At 43.5% G+C, this 19,053-nt stretch overlaps 1 protein-coding gene across 3 annotated transcripts in view; it reads left to right on the plus strand.

The window, feature by feature from the left end:
* plekhh3 (pleckstrin homology, MyTH4 and FERM domain containing H3) overlaps nucleotides 1–19,053 on the plus strand; it is a 55,688-nt gene that overhangs the window by 26,180 nt on the left and 10,455 nt on the right. For all 3 annotated transcript variants that reach the window (XM_058050186.1, XM_058050189.1, XM_058050188.1), the window contains 4 exons: nucleotides 349–407; nucleotides 10,081–10,175; nucleotides 15,264–15,446; nucleotides 17,350–17,507. In XM_058050186.1, the coding sequence (XP_057906169.1) occupies nucleotides 349–407; nucleotides 10,081–10,175; nucleotides 15,264–15,446; nucleotides 17,350–17,507 (495 nt within the window). The remainder of the gene's footprint in view (nucleotides 1–348; nucleotides 408–10,080; nucleotides 10,176–15,263; nucleotides 15,447–17,349; nucleotides 17,508–19,053) is intronic.

A 19,053-nucleotide genomic window follows, 5' to 3' on the forward strand; every position in this document is an offset into this window, starting at 1 on the left:
GACACATGCTAACTCGCAAACTAGACAGCTAGCGACCTAATCGGTAGCCTTCAAGTTATTTCCTTTAAACTTAAATAGCCAAAAACTTACCACTTCCACACGGATAGGGAGGATAACTATTAACAGTTATTTAACCTTTAACATTAACATTAATCAAACATAATCATTTTTTTCTGGGTACATGATACCATACAGCATCCATATCAAACTTGCGCGGGCCTGCACTGACATTAAACTTTCATATCAAGGCGGGGGCCTCAAACTAGTGTCCTGCGGGCCACATTTGGTAAGTAATATATGTGTTATTACAACTGCTAACCTTTTTCCTTGCTTTTCTTTTATTGACAGACTCCATCTGAGGTGATTCACGTATCTCAACCGACTCGTACCGCCAATGGGACAAATGGGTAAGTTCTTCTAGGGGGGGCATGGAAACTAAAGGTTCCCCCTCTTACTCAGTCAACCACAGGTTGGCACATGCGTCCCTGCAAGCGCACCACTTCCCCTCCACGCCGCACGTTATCTCTGGTATCTGAAAGTTCACGTGTGTGCAAACAGTACACGTGTGTTGGTTTGAGGCCGCTGGGGCATCAGCTTCCCCCCCCCATTGATTTTCAATCTAAAGACTGACTGGTCGTTACAGTTCTGTATCTGCAGAATCTATCTTTGGTTTTTTGGCGCTGCGAGAGGTATAAAAAAATCTCCAGTTTTCTTGAGGGTGTTAGCACGATTAGTGATGGGCAAAACCGTTCATTCCGGTTCATTCAGTAAAAAAGATTCGTTGTTCCGACTCAACAGCGCAACAAAATGTGATGACGTACCTTGAAATCTAAAGTATTATGAGACCCCGCCGACCGTCTCAGCTCCACGGTCCGGCGTTACAACCCCGAGATTGACTGAGTCAATCTCTCGGTCGCGGTCTCGGTCTTTCCAGTCAGAAAGCCCGACCGGGTCAATCTCTTGGTCTCAGTCTTTCCAGTCAGAAAGATTGACCGAGTCAATCTCTCGGTCGCGGTCTCTGTCTTTCCAGTCAGAAAGACTGACCGGGTCAACCTCTCGGTCTCGGACTTTTCAGTCAAAAAGATTGACTGAGTCAATCTCTTGGTCGCGGTCTCGGTCTTTCCAGTCAGAAAGACCGACCGGGTCAATCTCTCGGTCTCGGTCTTTCCAGTCAGAAAGACCGACCGGGTCAATCTCTCGGTCTCGGTCTTTCCAGTCAGAAAGACCGACCGGGTCAATCTCTCGGTCTTTCCAGTCAGAAAGATTGACCGAGTCAATCTCTCGGTCGCGGTCTCGGTCTTTCCAGTCAGAAAGACTGACCGGGTCAATCTCTCGGTCACGGTCTCAGTCTTTCCAGTCAGAAAGACCGACTGGGTCAATCTCTCGGTCACGGTCTCGGCCTTTCCAGTCAGAAAGATTGACCGAGTCAATCTCTTGGTCGCGGTCTCGGTCTTTCCAGTCAGAAAGACTGACCGGGTCAATCTCTCGATCTCGGTCTTTCCAGTCAGAAAGACTGACCGGGTCAATCTCTCGGTCTCGGTCTTCCAGTCAGCTAACCCCACCCACAGAGCGAGACGTGACGATAGGATAAGACAGGCGAGCACGCATATAGTCCCGCCCTCCAAAAGGAATAATCAACTGACTCTCCAGCCAATCAAAAGAAAAGTATTTGCAACTGAAACTGAACGGGTATTTTTGGGGCTTGTTCATTCCGTTCACAAAAAAGAACTAGTTCTTTTGACCCGTTCGTTCATGACCGACACATGAACCCTTTTTAGGGTACTAACAAGCACGTGTGTGTAAAATTGAAATAAGATCGATTGGAAAAGCATGACCGCCATCGAGGAAAATGTCTTAATGACTTAATAACTAACTGGCCACCAGTCATTGACCATTTTTTTCATGATTATAACATTGAGGATATGTGTATTACGTCTATGCTAGTGCACCTTCCAAAGCGTTTTCACCACAACCCACAGGGGGCGCCACTAATGTCATTTCCGGTCAGTGAAATTTGAAATGACACACTTGTGACTCATTGGGGGGGGTTGGGCTGGTTGTCCCGATCCAGGCTATTAGTGCCGGTCTGTGATCTCAGACAGTGATGTGGCCAACCTCTATCTCTGGCATCGTGCCGTTATCATTTACCCCCCCACCCCCCTCCCCCCCTCCCTCAGCCGCCTCTCTCTTTATTCCCAACCACCCCCGCGTCTCTCTTTTGACAATCTCTACTGTACATCTGCAGACTCGAAAAGACGATGAGTCACAAAAGCGGCTCAACTTGCGGGGACTATCGAGCCCATCAAACGAGCGGCGAAGGAAGCTAGGAAGACTGAGGCTAACTTTATATTTATGTGTGTCATAAAGTGTGGCGGCGACAGCCTCGGGGCCGCACGTCATAATTAACTCTTTAAAAAAAAAAAGGAGTGTGTCAAAAAAGGGGCTAGGCTGTAATCATGCCGCTGAGGGTAGAGATTAGAGAGCAACGCTGCCTGGACATTTACCTGGCCCGCCGCGGGACACACCCACTCGGCGTGCCTGGAAAGTCACCACATCGGGACGTGGCCTTGATCTTCGGGCTTTATCTTGGTGGCCGGTTAAATAGAACAATGTCATAATGAAACGTGCCAAACACGCAGTAAAATATGTTTGGGTGGACAAAATCCTGCCCCGGGTCCATTTTCAGCCAACAAGTGACCGCAGACAAACTCCGAAACTGGAAAAAAATATATTTTGACTCAGACAAGAAAAATGAACAATATGATATTAGCTCATAGATAAACATTAAGCTGCTTTTCTTTAGACAGCAAACTAGAATGGATTGAATCAGCAACAGCACCTCCGCTGGTTAAAGTCAAGTACTACACCCAATTTAGCCTTACATTACTTTATGATGCCATTTATTAACAATTTCACTTCTGCATTAAATCTGATTTATTGGATTATAAGCACAAAAAAAACACCTAACCAAGGGGTGTCCAAACTGTGGCTCGGTGGCCATTTGCGACCCACTTTTTTTTAAAAATTTTTTTGGCCTACGCACATCTTAAAAATACGATTTAAATAAGAAAATGAAACAATATATGTATTAATTATTATAATGAGTCCTCAATGCTTTTATTTTTTTCCTATAGCAATTTGAACACATTTTGGACATTCTTGACATAGAAATGTCTTTACATGCATTAATAGTGATTTTTTTATTAAAATCTTTCAGGGGCATTTTACAGCAATTTGTATATATCTCGAGAGCAAGAACGGCGTTTTTAGCTTCAAAATGTCAATTTTAGCATCTGTTTGTGCTTTTGATTAGTTCCTAGCCGAAAATCGTATTTTACTGGCCTTAGCAGATCCTAAAACTTCTTCTTCTTCTTCTTCTTAATTTATTTCAGACATGCATACTATGTTACATTATTGTTTCTCACGTATACACTTACAATACAATACACTTACAATATCTATTTATACAGTAAACCTTGGCTATATCGGATTCAATTGTTCCCACTGGTTTTGTCCGATATAAGCGAAATCCGTTATATGCGTATACCGGAAAATGTCCGTTTTACGCATATATCGGATTTATATCCGGTATATACGTAAATCGTATTTTATCCGTTATAAAAAGGCACTTCCTTGACTATGTTTCCAATGTACCTGGACGCGCAGGCAACGCTGCAAACGACGTCGTATAGCGGCCTGTCACGATTCGGCGAATCGGAGCGCCACGATGCGGCCATCCGATATATGCGAGGGAAATTTAATGGAAATGCATTGGAACGGGACTGGAGATTTTGTCCGAAATAGGCGAAATCCGTTATAAAAAATCCGATATATGCAATGAATTTTTATTGGAAATGCATTACAGAAAAATTGGTTCTTTTTTTATCTGTCCGTTGTGAGCGAATTTCCGATATATCCGAGTCTGATATATTTGAGGTTTACTGTATATACATACACACACATAACACCTCATTACTACACATGTCTGAAAAGGAGCAGTAAGAAGCAAAGCTTAATAAATCCTACCCCTTCTCAACGCCATCGCAGTTACCAATTCAATAAGTGATTTTTCCACACATATAATCACAGAATCTTATATAAGACAAAACAACAAAAGAAGAGTGGGAACATCGGACACCCCCAGCAGAACCCCAGGACATTGCCGAAGTATGCCAGCCAACCCACCTGGCCCCGACCCCCTTAGCCCCTGAGTGCACCCACCTAGTACCCAGCTTAAAATGCTTAAAAAAAACTTAAAATGAAACACTATGTAATTCAACATGTGCGAAAAGGAGTAGTAAGAAGCCGAGCTTACTGTAATTAGAGTTTGGTCACTTACCAGGTTACTGTTTTCCAATAGGGAAAACTAATATGTATTCATGAATACAATAATAGATCATACATAGAGAGGTCAAAATTGGTAGACATTTTTATAGTAATAAATACAACTTTTCATCATTTTGTTCGATTTTTCGATCCTAACTCACGAGTCACGAGTGGAGAAAATTGTAAAGTACAAAGCGTACCAAAAGGGAAGCAGTGTTTGACCTTCAAAAAGTCTTTTTTTTTTTTTATTAGTGTGTCAGCTGCCAGCATGCAATGACTGAAAGAGGCCAGTGTATATCTAGTGTGTGTGTGTGTTTGTATGTGTGTGTGACAGCCCCCCCCCTTTTGCTAATTGCCTGTCTGAGTGCCTGTATGCCTGTCTGTCAACTGTCCCGTACTTGACAAGGTCAGCACATATAGAATGTATAGATCCACTGTGTTTCTATTGCTTTGTAACATAACCATTTTTCTTTTTGCTGATCACACTCTCTCCTGCCGTCACACCTCCCCTCTCAAAACATGACTCTTTTTTTTTTCTTCTTCTCCTCCCCCTCCTCTCTTCTCCTTGGAGTCCAGCGTTTTCTTGGCTGCGGTCTTGGGTAAACAGTGTATTTTTAGCGGGGAGGTCGTATAGGCCCGGTCTTTAGCATCGCATTCCCATTTTCCCACCAGCTTTTCAGCTGGAGGCTGCACGCGCACTCAAGGGGGGCGGGTTCTTGCTTTTGCACGTCTAGTAAAATCCAGTGAGGCATTTTTATAGGTTCTTTTCATTGCCATTTACAGTATTGGATTATAAGCAAAAAAAAAACAAAAAAAAAAAACACCTAACCCAGGGGTGCCCAAACTGTGGCCCGGTTGCCATTTGCGACCCAAAGTTTTTTTTTTGGGGCCTGAGGTGCATCTTGAAAGTACGATATTAAATACAAAAATTAAACAATATGTGTATTGATTATTATAATAAGTTCTCAATGCTTTTATTTTTTTCCTATAGCAATTTGAACACATTTTGGACATTCATGACATAAAAATATCTTTAGCATTATTAGTGATTTTTATTAGGGCATTTTACAGCAATTTGTATTTTTCAGTATTAAAACCAGTGTGGTCAAGCAAGAACGGCGCTTTTAGCTTCAAAACGTCAATTTTAGCATCTGTCTGTGCTTTTGATTAGTTCCTAGCCGCAAATCAATGACTCAATTTGTACTGTACAGTAGACGGTCACATGTCAGTCAACTTATTGCACAACCTCTTGGCGACTTTGAGTCTCGTGTGTGTGCTCACTTAATTGAATGATGGAGCACAGACATCGTTTATTAATAATAATAATCATCATCATCATGTCTTCTACTGTAGTTACTGTATTTTACATTTAAACCATAATGTAATATTTGTAGTTCTGTATCCTTTTAAAAGCTACATTATGATGATTTTAAGGGCAGGTGTACCTAATGATGTGGCTACATGTTTATGCAACATCATGCCGCTCCCTCATGTTTTCCTTCCTCTTAGGTGTGATGTTTCGCTCGTCTTCCTCTTTTCCATCTAACCCAAAAGTTTGGTTGCCAGGTAACCAACTGTCATGGCGTACGCTACACTGCATGCGAGTCTGAGAAAGTAGGACACACACGCAAGCGGTGGCAAGATCGTTCACCGTCTTATCTCATCATTTTCACACAATATCCTCCTTCCTCTTTTAATTTCTCTTTTGTACTTATTCCCTTTTCAGCTTCCCCCTCATCGGCCTTTTTGCGGCTCTCTTTGTACTACTTCTTGTTTTCTCATGCTGCTTTAAAATTCTATATCACTTTGTATGCATGTATGTTAGCAGGACATGTATTAGTATAATGATGCGTTCCAGAAAAATAGGAAATTGGACGTTTCCTTATAATGTGATGTCAGATTTAATGCAGAAGTGAAATTGTTAATAAATGGCATCATAAAGTAATGTAAGGCCAAATTGGGTGTAGTACTTGACTTTGACCAGTGGAGGTGCTGTTCAGTCCATTCAAGTTTGCTGTCTAAAGAAAAGCAGCTTAATGTTATCTTTCATTCATTCATTTTCTACCGCTTATCCTCACAAGGGTCGCGGGGGTGCTGGAGCCTATCCCAGCTGTCTTCGGGCGAGAGGAGGGGGTACACACCCTGGACTGGTGGCCAGCCAATCACAGGGCACATATAGACAAACAACCATTCACACTCACATTCATACCTATGGACAATTTGGAGTCGCCAATTAACCTAGCATATTTTTCTTGTCTGAGTCAAAATATATTTTCCGAGTTTCCTTGAATGTAGCATGTAAAGCTGCAATAGCTTCCACATTTCTGGGAAGCCTTTCGTCAAGATGTCAGAGTTTGTCTGCGGTCACTTTTTGTACATTTGTGAGATCCTAGATCAGATCCTAGATCAGCTGTGTCCATTCGGCTTCATGGTTCGGCTTCTTCCACACCAAAGCCATCCAACATTCCCTATGGCCTTCTTTTATGTACTGGGAACAGAAAACCCATTGTTCCCTCAATGATGGAAGTACAGTAAACCTCGGATATATCGGATTCAATTGTTCCCACTGGTTTTGTCCGATATAAGCAAAATCCGTTATATGAGTATAGCGGAAAATGTCCGTTTTACGCATATGTCGGATTTATATCCGGTATATGCGTATACCGGAAAATGTCAATTTTACGCATATATCGGATTTATATCCGGTATATGCGTAAATCGGATTTTATCCGTTATAAAAAGGCACTTCCTTGACTATGTTTCCAATGTACCTGGACGCGCAGGCAACGCTGCAAACGCTGCAAATGACGTCGTATAGCGGCCTGTCACGATTCGGCGAATCGGAGCGCCACGATGCGGCCATCCGATATATGCGAGGGAAATTTAATGGAAATGCATTGGAACGGGACTGGAGATTTTGTCCGAAATAGGCGAAATCTGTTATAAAAAATCCGATATATGCAATGAATTTTTATTGGAAATGCATTACAGAAAAATCGGTTCTTTTTTTATCTCTCCGTTGTGAGCGAATTTCCGATATATCCGAGGTTTACTGTATATACGATTTCCCAAATTGTCTTGCTAAGAAATTAACATTAAGAAATTGATTGCAAGGCACGTCACATGACTTTTATATAACCTCAGGAAATGAATCAGGCTCTTTTATTTATGTCCTTATTGATCTGACCGCCACAGGAAGCTGCCTTTTTCCAGTCATAATCAATAAACATGTCTGTGTCATCCATATTTATTCAAGGATACAGCATCCTGCTTCAACCGACACCAACCGAGTAGTAGTTATATTTAAGCTAACTCACGCGCCTCAAAGCCACATCAGACAAACCCGAGTTGGCGTCTCGTCCCCCCCCCGTGCTGCATCGGGACTTTCACAGCATCCCGTCATCCTCTCACTCCTTTTCGATTGCACACAGAAATGCAAGGATGCCACTTAGCGCAGGTCGTTAATAACCTTAAGATAAACACAGGCGTGCTTTGCAACCCGGCAGTAATAGTCCATACAGTGACGGGGGGGGGGGATTATATGTACATAAACATGAAATATCCAGACAGGACGGGGTGTTTATTGTGTGCTATATTTTGCTATGGCTCTGCACACAACATCTAAAAAAGCAACAAGTGAGCGCTCCCTAGATTTCGATGGAAGCACCTACTACTTTCTGGATTGGAACCAGGCCGGGTCCCAGCAGGAAAGCTGCAAGGTTTATTTTAAAAACACGCACACACACACATGCGCACGCAAGATGGTGCGTCATAATAATATTCTTGGAGTTCAAAAGGCAAATTTGGCTTTCTAGGAAAATGTGGCAAGGTTCCACGGTATCGCTAAGTCGGGATGATTCTATTGTTTAACCCGGGTGGACCTCAGTTGTATGGTGGCCATAAAAGGAACCGCAGGATTCCACACGAGTTTTGACCTTTTAGTCGGGACACCGATGTGACCTCCATGGACGGTTTTACTATCGCTAACATTAAAACTTTGAATTTGACTCAAATTTAGTAGAATAACGTAAATGATCTTCAGTATGAATTACTATTCACCTACTGAGAATTGAACCAGCAATCATCATCCATCATCCATGCTAACAATAAGCACAATATTACGTGTAATGTTCCGTGTTAAACCGCCGCCAACACGTTGGCGAAACGGACAGCTGCGAGTCGTACAGCGGCGGGCAGTCTTCGGTTGATGTGCACAGCTGTCTAGCAGCTACATCCACAAACCCCCCCCCCCCCTTTCCATCATCCACCAAACTACCCTACCCGCCCCCGCATTCCCCAGGAGCTCCAACAGGGGCTGTGATGGGGAGAGGGTGGACTGGGGGAAGGGTGCAGTGAGTAACTTCCTGTGGGGGGGGGGGGCAGGAAGCAATTTGGCATGGGGGGATTAGACAGCACGGAGAACAGAGGGGAAGCATGCATAAAGCAGCACGAAAAATCACATGGAATATGTATGTATGTGTATATGTGTGTGTGTGTGTGTATGTTTAAATATATATATATATATATATATATATTGTACCTGTGAAAAGCCCTCAAAAAATATATATTTTTTGAGTGCCCCAATAAAATAAATGAATAAAACATTTTTGTGTGTGTGTATATATATTTTTTTTTCTAGCCCCAACTAAAAAAAATTTATTAATAATAAAAAATATATATATTTTATATATAATATATATATTTTTTTGAGGGCCCCAATAAAAATAAATAAATAAATAAATCATTTTTGTGTGTGTGTATATATATTTTTTTTTCTAGCCCCAACTAAAAAAAAATTATTAATAATAAAAAAATATATATATTTTATATATAATATATTTTTTTTGAGGGCCCCAATAAAAATAAATAAATAAATAAATCATTTTTGTGTGTGTATATATATATATATATATATAATTTTTTTTTTGAGGGCTTTTCACAGGTACAAAAAATATGTGTGTGTATATATTTTTTTTTTAATGTATTATTATTTATATATATATATATATATATTTTTTTTTTTTTTTTGGAGCCCCAATTAAAAAAATATATATTATATAATTTTTTTAGAGCTTTTCAGAGGTAAAAAAATTAAGGTAAACTTTCCGCAGGTCATCATTGATGGACTAAGATTAAAACTTCACTGCTTATTTGTTTTTGGTGGCGTAACGAGATGGCATGAGGTCAAAGGTCACAAGTAGCAAGGTTGAAAGTTAGTTTCTGACAAAGTCGGCTCAAATTAAAGCTCTCGATGAGGGCTTTTGTCTATCTGCCATTATTTTCCCAGTGTGACCTCACACGGTGCTGAAACGACCGAAAAAAGCTGGCACGTATCGAGTGACAACGCCTTTTGACATCTACAGATGTTTCTGATATTTACCGCTTCACCCCCCCCCCCCCCCCCCCCCCCCCCCCAAGGCCGCAACCTCTTCAACTTACTGAAGCGAGCCAGCCGGCCAGCCGGGTGGCTGACTCGACGTCGCCCTGTCACGTTTATTTTCAGTCGCTTGTCCGTCTCGGCGGCCAAGGTGATAAAAACGTGGCGAGCGCTGTGCCAGCGTTTTTGGGAAAGTAGGGTAAGGCCTGGGGACATTAGATATACATGGACCTTCTTCCAGTGACTGGGGGGGGGGGGGGGGGGGCTGTCTCTAGGCCACTTAGCTTTCCCTCGAGTGGGAGTAGTCACAAGTTATTTATTTACATTCTCCTCTGTCTCTCCGTCTCTCTCTCTCTCTCTCTCTCTCCCCCCGACAGAGTGTGTGTGTCAGACGTGGCCGACGAGATGAGGAGCCTCATCATTGAGAAGAACAAGATGGCTATGGAGGAAGAACCTGAAATTCTGGTCAAAGGTGAGTCAGGCTCGTAAAATAAACACGCACCTCATATACCCTGTGGGATGCCGCTGACAAGCACCTATTGTACTTTTAAGTGACGCGACTGAATGACAGCATAATTGGGGTTTATAATAACTTTAATCTGGAAGATGTGTACAGCACAGTCGAATACGATCTAAGTCATAAAGATAACTGAGCAGTAGTTTAGTAGTTTAGTTTCCATTTTGAGTGTAATTTGGTATGAGTTATTTATCTATAAGTATTATTATAGCCAAGCGACACGTGAAATTTGTGCATGTTCAATTGCCTTTGCATGTCATCGTGCACGCACTAGCATGTGATGCGGCCCCAGAAAACGGGGAAAAAGTTGAAAACAACTTTTCACCGCGGTCGCCCAGACAGTAGGGACCAATCATTGTGAGTTTCATTGACCGACCCTCGAGCGGACACGATTCAGTCCGATCAAAACCAACCATAAACCTTGCAATGCTACCTAAACTCGGTGCAATGCAAGTTTCTGTATTCTAAGCATTATAGGAACTGTAGTTCTTTTAGGTGCATCATTGGTTAAGCCACAGGGTTGAAAGTGTGTGTGTGTGGTGGGGGGGGGGGGGGTAGTCCCCTGTAGTCTACTGTAATATAATCAACTACCAAGATGTGGGGGTGCTGGAGCCTATCCCAGTTGTCTTCGGGCGAGAGGCGGGGTACACCCTGAACTGGTGGCCAGCCAATCACAGGGCACATATAGACAAACAACCATTCACACTCACATTCATACCTATGGACAATTTGGAGTCGCTAATTAACCTAGCATGTTTTTGGAATGTGGGAGGAAACTAGAGTACCCGGGGAAAAAAAAATCCACGCATGCACGGGGAAAACATGCAAACTCCACACAGAGATGGCGGAGGGTGGAATTGAACCCTGGTCTCCTAGCTGTGAGGTCTGCATGCTAACCACTCGGCCGCCGTGCAGCCCAACATTCATTCATTCATGTTCTACCGCTTTTCCTCACGAGGGTCGCGGGGGTGCTGGAGCCTATCCCAGCTGTCTTCAGGCGAGAGGCGGGGTACACCCTGGACTGGGGGGGGGGTTAGTGTATTAGGGGAACATAGTGCCATGTAGTCTGTAGTTTAAGGTAATATATGATATTATTTAGCAAGGCAATTTTCTTCCTAGGTTGGTATAGGGGTGGAAGTACAGGAAGTAGTAACTAAAAATAACTTATTTAGACTTATTCAGTCCCCATCACCAGCTGCGGGCCACATGTGTTATTGGTGCACTGGCGTAAAAAAGATGGCTGCCGACGTCACTACGAGCGCCGCCGTCTTGCCTGTGTCGTGCTTTTGCTTTTGAGGAATGAGCTCATGGGGTTATTTTTTGGACTGGATGGTGGCTGTCACATTGCCTAGCAGTAAAACTGCAACTAGTCTAAACCCTATGACCCTCAAGCATTAATAGGTGCAGTACATTGCTTACTCCCATGTGTGTAGTGTATATGTACGTGTGTAAACATTGCCCCCCCCCCACACGATCTGAAATAGGCCATGGTGACAGCAAGAGATAGCTTTATTGACATACCTCTTGTTGATTTACAGTTCAAAGCGAGTCGTGTGATGGCGGCTCCGCTCATGCAGCACTAATCTGTCGTCTGCGAGCTCATTTTGGTACCAAAAGAACCCATGAAACTCACAAGGCATGGCTATATTTCCCATATAATAATTAAATTAGCCAGAGTCCCGATTTGTTTAATTTTATTTTTTTTAAATGAACTCCATTAGATTTTAGTAACTGCATTAGCATTATCATGAGTGGTGGAGCCTACAGTAGTTTTAACAATCGCTATAAAATGTTGGGCTGCACGGTGGTCGAGTGGTTAGCGCGCAGGAGACCAGGGTTCAATTCCAGTTTGCATGTTCTCCCTGTGCATGCGTGGGGTTTTCTCTGGGTACTCCGGTTTCCTCCGACATTCCAAAAAAAACATGCTAGGTTAATTAGCGACTCCAAATTGTCCATAGGTATGAATGTGAGTGTGAATGGTTGTTTGTCTATATGTGCCCTGTGATTGGCTGGCCACCAGTCCAGGGTGTACCCTACGCCCCTCGCCCGAAGACAGCTGGGATAGGCTCCAGCACCCCGGCGACCCTTTTGTGGATAAGCGGAAGCGAAAATGAATGAATATTTAAGCATTATTAGAGCCCTCTAGACATGATATAACACCCCTATATTGACTTTTAAACCCTTATTACCCAAATTTGTAAATAAAAGGAAATGAGTAAAGGCATATCTTAATCTTAAAACCTTTTAGGGGCTGCACGGTGTGCAAGTGGTTAGCACACAGGCTTCACAAATGGGAGACCCAAGTTCAATTCCACCCTCGGCCATCTCTGTGTGGAGTTTGCATGTTCTCCCCGTGCATCCGTGGGTTTTTTTTTCCGGGTACTCCGGTTTCCTCCGACATTCCAAAAAAAACATGCTAGGTTAATTAGCGACTCCAAATTGTCCATAGGTATGAATGTGAGTGTGAATGGTTGTTTGTCTATATGTGCCCTGTGATTGGCTGGCCACCAGTCCAGGGTGTATCCCCGCCTCGAAGACAGCTGGGATAGGCTCCAGCAGCCCTCGTGAGGAAAAGCGGTATAAATGAATGTAAAATGTTGCTGTTAGCTTATGTGGCTACCGAGGAGTTGCAGTAAAATCAATCAGTGCACAGAAAGAGATTGTCAGTTCTGGGGGGGGGGGGGGGCAGGGCTTTATGTGGGAGGGTCAAAGGTGCCAAATGAAACAAATTAAGAGTGGCCCCCAAGAAAAGGCATTACCGGGCCACAGAGTTGATGGGATCCAGATGGGTTGAAGGGGGGGACGGGAGGGGGCGGGGGTCTCTCTATGCCTTTCCTGTAGCTGCGTGACAGCAAGCCGGAGTGCGACATACCACGTCTGACAGAGGCGTCAGCGTTTTTAGGCGTGCGCTTCTCCACATGTCTCGCACCCGCTCGGCTCGTCTGCATTCCTGATGCACGGCGAGGAAGCCGGTCTTGTCTCTATTTTGTCCCCGTCTAATGTGGCGTGAAGCAGCGCTATTCTGGGTAGCTTTATGCCGAGACCATCATATAGATGAGTTCTTAAACAGGAAACATTGCCTCACATGCCGTGTCTTTTTATTTTTATTTTGGATCACGCCGCCTGGGAAAACCACGTCAAGGGGAGTGAGCGAGGACGGGACAGGAAACATGGAAAAGCGGCGTAGGCATGAGAGTAAACAGACCGAATGCAGAGGAGGCGAAAATGAGCGGCCGTCTGACAGGTGGCACGCAGCTCGCTAACCGCAGAGGAAGATGTGATGCTGCCATGGCGTCATTGGCGTTACATTCACAGCACACGCGTTCAAACACGCGTGGCGCAAATAGGCCCGCTGCCCATATATAACACACTATACGTTCACATTCTGATTTTTTTTTAAGCTGTCATATAATGCTAAACTGACTTTTTAATGATGTTTTAACAGTAATATTTGCCCCAAGAGACTATTACAGCACCAAATTTGAGCGTCACTTTTTGCACCCCTTTTGAGAGAAGAGGCGTTCAAACTTGGCTACAGACGTGTTCATTCATTTTCTACCGCTTTTTCCTCACGCGGGGGGGTGCTGGAGCCTATCCCAGCTGTCTTCGGGCTGGTGTCTGGTGGCCAGCCAATCACAGGGCACATATAGACAAACAACCATTCACACTCACATTCATACCTATGGACAATTTGGAGTCGCTAATTAACCTAGCATGTTTTTGGAATGTGGGAGGAAAACCGGAGTACCCGGAGAAAACCCACGCATGCACGGGGAGAACATGCAAACTCCACAATGTAGGACTATTTTACTAGTTAGAGTGTCAAAAATATGTTTACGACCTCCTAAGTATGGCTTTTAACACTATTAGAGCCCTCTAGACATGAAATAACACCCCTATAGTCACCTTTAGACTTTCATTCATTCATTTTCTACCGCTTACCCTCATGAGGGTCGTGGGGGAGGGGGTGCTGGAGCCTATCCCAGCTGTCTTCGGGCGAGAGGCGGGGTACACCCTGGACTGGTGGCCAGCCAGCCAATCACAGGGCACATATAGACAAACAACCATTCACACTCACATTCATACCTATGGACAATTTGGAGTCGCTAATTAACCTAGCATGTTTTTGGAATGTGGGAGGAAACCGGAGTACCCGGAGAAAACCCACGCATGCACGGGGAGAACATGCAAACTCCACACAGAGATGGTGGAATTGAACCCTGGTCTCCTGGCTGTGAGGTTTGCGCGCTAACCGCTCGACCGCCGTTCTTCAGCAAGTAGGCTAACCTAGCATGGCGTTTCTGTTAAAGTGTGAATGTAATGTTAGCACTGGGTCACATCGCGATGCTAGCGTCGCTAACATTTGTAACACACACACACTGAAGGCAGACACTAGGAAAACTTTTCCTAAAGTGACTTCCTGTTTGTTTAAGAGTGAAATTGCAGAGGAAAAATATGCCGTTTGGAATAAATATCCATGTGCTTATGTCCGCCGTGGCAGCTTATAACAATATTATAAAGAATAAACGCTTCCGCGAGAAGCTAGCCCTCTAGTCAGCTCGCTAGCGCACAATTGATTACAGCAAAAATGGAAAAATCAGCAGTAATTTTGACGAGAATAAAGTCAAAATCTTAAGCGAAAAAGTCATATTGTTCCAAAAAAAGTATGTTTGGGGGGGGGGGGGTATCCTGTCATTCAGTCATACTTTGGTACGAGGTGCATTATTATTAGGTGCGTTACGATGCTACGTCATTTATTTTGCCATCACGAAACATGGCGGAATTTGGCAGATTTGCGTCTTTGTAAAAGTACTTTAAAGTATATTTATTAAATATTGATGAAGTTATTAACTTTTTAACGGTTGTTTTTCAAATTTTCCGTGGGTGTAACAACACTTGAGATCATTTTTTTTTTGACGTTTGACAAAGTTATGATATTTTAATTGTATATTGTCAACTTATATGCAGTATTTGGGGAATAATAATAATAATAATAATAAGATGAGATGTTCCTCGCCTTATTGATGCTTATTCTCACGCTAGGTTGGCTGCTGCGTGAGGTGCGAGGCAACTGGATCAAGCAGCGCCGCTTCTGGTTCGTGCTGAGCCAAGACTCCCTGGACTACTACAGCGGGCCGGAGAAGGGAGCCCGCAGACTGGGGACTCTGGTCCTCACCAGCCTCTGCTCCGTCATCTGGCCAGACAAGCAGACCTTCAAGGAGACGGGTAAGCGTCACACCGTTAAGTCGACTGACTGACTGACGCATCGCTCGCTGACTCACGCTGCCTGTAATCGCTCAGCCTCGTGTCCCCCCCCCCCCCCCCCCTCTCCGCATTTTGTGGTGTCGTGATCGGACTTTTTTTTTCTGAGATTCCGAGGCAGGCAGATGTTTTGCATGTTTTCAGATGTATGTGATGTCTTGCGGTTCCCTTTGTGTTCCCACATGCACTGTAATTGTGAGTATATTTGGGAAACCCCAAGCATGTTTGGTCCAAACGTTTGTTTAGAAACTTATTTGGTGATCAGTTCGGACTATTTTGGGATTTTACTACTCAAATATTTTCTACTACCTCATCGTACATGATGGGGACTTTTCTTATGGGATTTTGTTGCTATAAAAACTTTTGTTCCTCGCTCTAATGTTGCGTGAAATGTCGACTTCCTTCATTTATTTTCTGATTATCATGAAATTGAAGGTTAGTTCCCTTTAAGGGTTCCAAATGTAGGCCTTAGGTTTACATTTCAAATCTCCCAGGTTAGTATTATGGTATGTTTTGGTAAGGGTGTGTTACTATAGAACACATTCAGTTTCCTGTATATGGACAATAACATCATCAGGTATTGTTTTTGTCAACATTGGAAGATATTAAGGTTGATGATACATGAGATTGGGAACTACGAGAAACGAGATGAGACATTTTAACATAAGTTTTGGAATGTTTACTGTCCCGCAGATTGATGCTAAACAATATTATTTGGACATTTTTGGCACCAAATAATCAACAAATTTAATTGTAATATATTACTGTTGCTTATAATAATAATCATGATTATTCATTCATTCATTTTCTACCGCTTTTTCCTCACAAGGGTCGCGGGGGTGCTGGAGCCTATCCCAGCTATCTTTGGGCACCCTGGACTGGTCGCCAGCCAATCACAGGGCACATATAGACAAACAACCATTCACACTCACATTCATACCTATGGACAATTTGGAGTCGCTAATTAACCTAGCATGTTTTTGGAATGTGAAAAACCCACGCATGCACGGGGAGAACATGCAAACTCCACACACAGAGATGCCCGAGGGTGGAATTGAACCCTGGTCTCCTAGCTGTGAGGTCTGCACGCTAACCACTAGACCGCCGTGCCGGCCATCATAATTATTCATTCACTCATTCATTCATTTTCTACCGCTTTTTCCTCACAAGGGTCGCGGGGGTGCTGGAGCCTATCCCAGCTGTCTTCGGGCAAGAGGCGGGGTACACCCTGGACTGGTGGCCAGCCAATCACAGGGCACATATAGACAAACAACCATTCACACTCACATTCATACCTATGGACAATTTGGAGTCGCTAATTAACCTAGCATGTTTTTTTTGGAATGTGGGAGGAAAACGGAGTACCCGGAGAACATGCAAACTCCACACAGAGATGCCCGAGGGTGGAATTGAACCCTGGTCTCCTAGCTGTGAGGTCTGCGCGCTAACCACTAGACCTCCGTGCAGCCCATCATAATTATTATGATCAGTATTTTCTTTTAATATGTTAAATCTTTCAGTGTGTAAAGTTGTGGAATTGCCGTTTGTGACATGAATTTTCTCACAGCTGTCAAACATTTGGAGCATTTCTTGAAATGCTGGTTTTTCAACTTTGTTGAAGAGCCGATTTTTTTTTTTTTTTTAAACCATTCCGGGAGCTTGACATTTTTCAACAGTACTTGCACAACTCAACACAAGTATGAAGAAGCCATCAGACAGTCTAGTCCAGACCGGTCTTTGGTTCTCTCCAGCCATTTTTGGTACTCAGTAGCCCTAAAAATACTCCTCCCTGGCCACTTCCTGCCATTTTATCAAATTGTTAAAATGCCATTTTATTTGATTTGATTCCCGGATGCGCTTCTTCCAGGCTTCTGGAGCATCACGGTGTACGGGCGGAAGCACTGCTACCGGCTGTTCACCAAGCACTTCAACGAGGCCGTGCACTGGGCCTGCGCCATCCAGAAAATCATCGATACCAAAGCGCCTGTAGAGACGCCGACTCAGCTCCTCATCCAGGACATCGAGGTAGGTCCGCACAAGCGCGCTCGCTCTACGATAAGAGTGCTGCGGTTACCATGGAAATGCCACAGCACCACAAATTTTTCTCTTCTTTACTCGATGATGTCATTGTATCCCCGGAGCTCAAACCCTGAGGCAGAAAATGGAGATAAAAGTTATTCTTTGGCGCCGAGTCATCTCGCGTGAACACACAAGGGCCCGATGAGGTTTATTTTTAGCTGCAGCGTTGCTAGAGAGAGCTTCTCGCAGGAATGTCGACCCGGGGCCAGTCGGAGAAGGCGGAGGGCTCGGCGGGGTCAGATAAGCAGTCCTCCGCTTTTGCATGTAATCATCCAGCCAGAGAAGTCTTAATCTCATGGAAAGTCTGCCTGCTTCACCGCCAGGGGCCCGAGCTATCAAGTCCTGAAGGGCAACTTCAGAAGTCTACACCGCGTATCCCCTTCTTAACTGGAGTCTATCCCAGATGACTTAGTCGGGACTAGGCTAAAAATCAGCAGGCACCCGACAGAGGACGCTTTGTATGCACGGGAATGATGGCTTATCTTTAAAACAACACAAGACTGCTGTTTTGCTTTTTAGTCACCATGAAGCAGCTCCGTCTGGCATCTTGCACTTTACTTTGAAATGGGGGGGGGTTGGTTATGAAATATTTTTTTTTTTAGCCCACCTTGTTAGTTAGCCGGATGAAGCTGCTGTTACTGTTACTGAATTATTCATTCATTTTCTACTGCTTTTTCCTCACGAGGGGGTGCTGGAGCCTATCCCAGCTGTCCTCGGGCGTAAGGCGGGGTACACCCTGGACTGGTGGCCAGCCAATCACAGGGCACATATAGACAAACAACCATTCACACTCACATTCATACCTATGGACAATTTGGAGTCGCCAATTAACCTAGCATGTTTTTGGAATGTGGGAGGAAACCGGAGTACCCGGAGAAAACCCACGCATGCACGGGGAGAACATGCAAACTCCACACAGAGATGCCCGAGGGTGGGATTGAACCCTGGTCTCCTAGCTGTGAGGTCTGTGCGCTAACCCCTAGACCACCGTGCCACCTGTTACTGAATTACTTTACTAATTATCCAAAAAATCTCACATTCTGGTCCTTTAAATTAAATAAATAACCAAATAATAAAATAAAAATATATATATAAATAATAAAAAAATATATATTTTTTGTATATATATTATATAATTATATTATATATATTTATAACAATTATATTTTGTATATATTATATATATTTATATACATTTATATATATATTCATTCATTCATTCATTTTCTACCGCTTTTCCTCACAAGAGTTGCGGGGGGTGCTGGAGCCTATCCCAGCTGTCTTCAGACGAGAGGCGGGTTACACCCTAGACTTGTGGCCAGCCAATCACAGGGCACATATAGACAAACAACTATTCACACTCACATTCAATTTTCCACACAATTTCTACATTTTTCTTATATACTAATAAATGAATCATGCTGTTTTTTGGTTAATTCTGACAATTATTAATCGGAAATGTGCACATTTTACATATTTTTTGGTCAGAATT

Source organism: Doryrhamphus excisus, chromosome 15, assembly GCF_030265055.1.
Source record: "Doryrhamphus excisus isolate RoL2022-K1 chromosome 15, RoL_Dexc_1.0, whole genome shotgun sequence".
NCBI lineage: Eukaryota > Metazoa > Chordata > Actinopteri > Syngnathiformes > Syngnathidae > Doryrhamphus > Doryrhamphus excisus.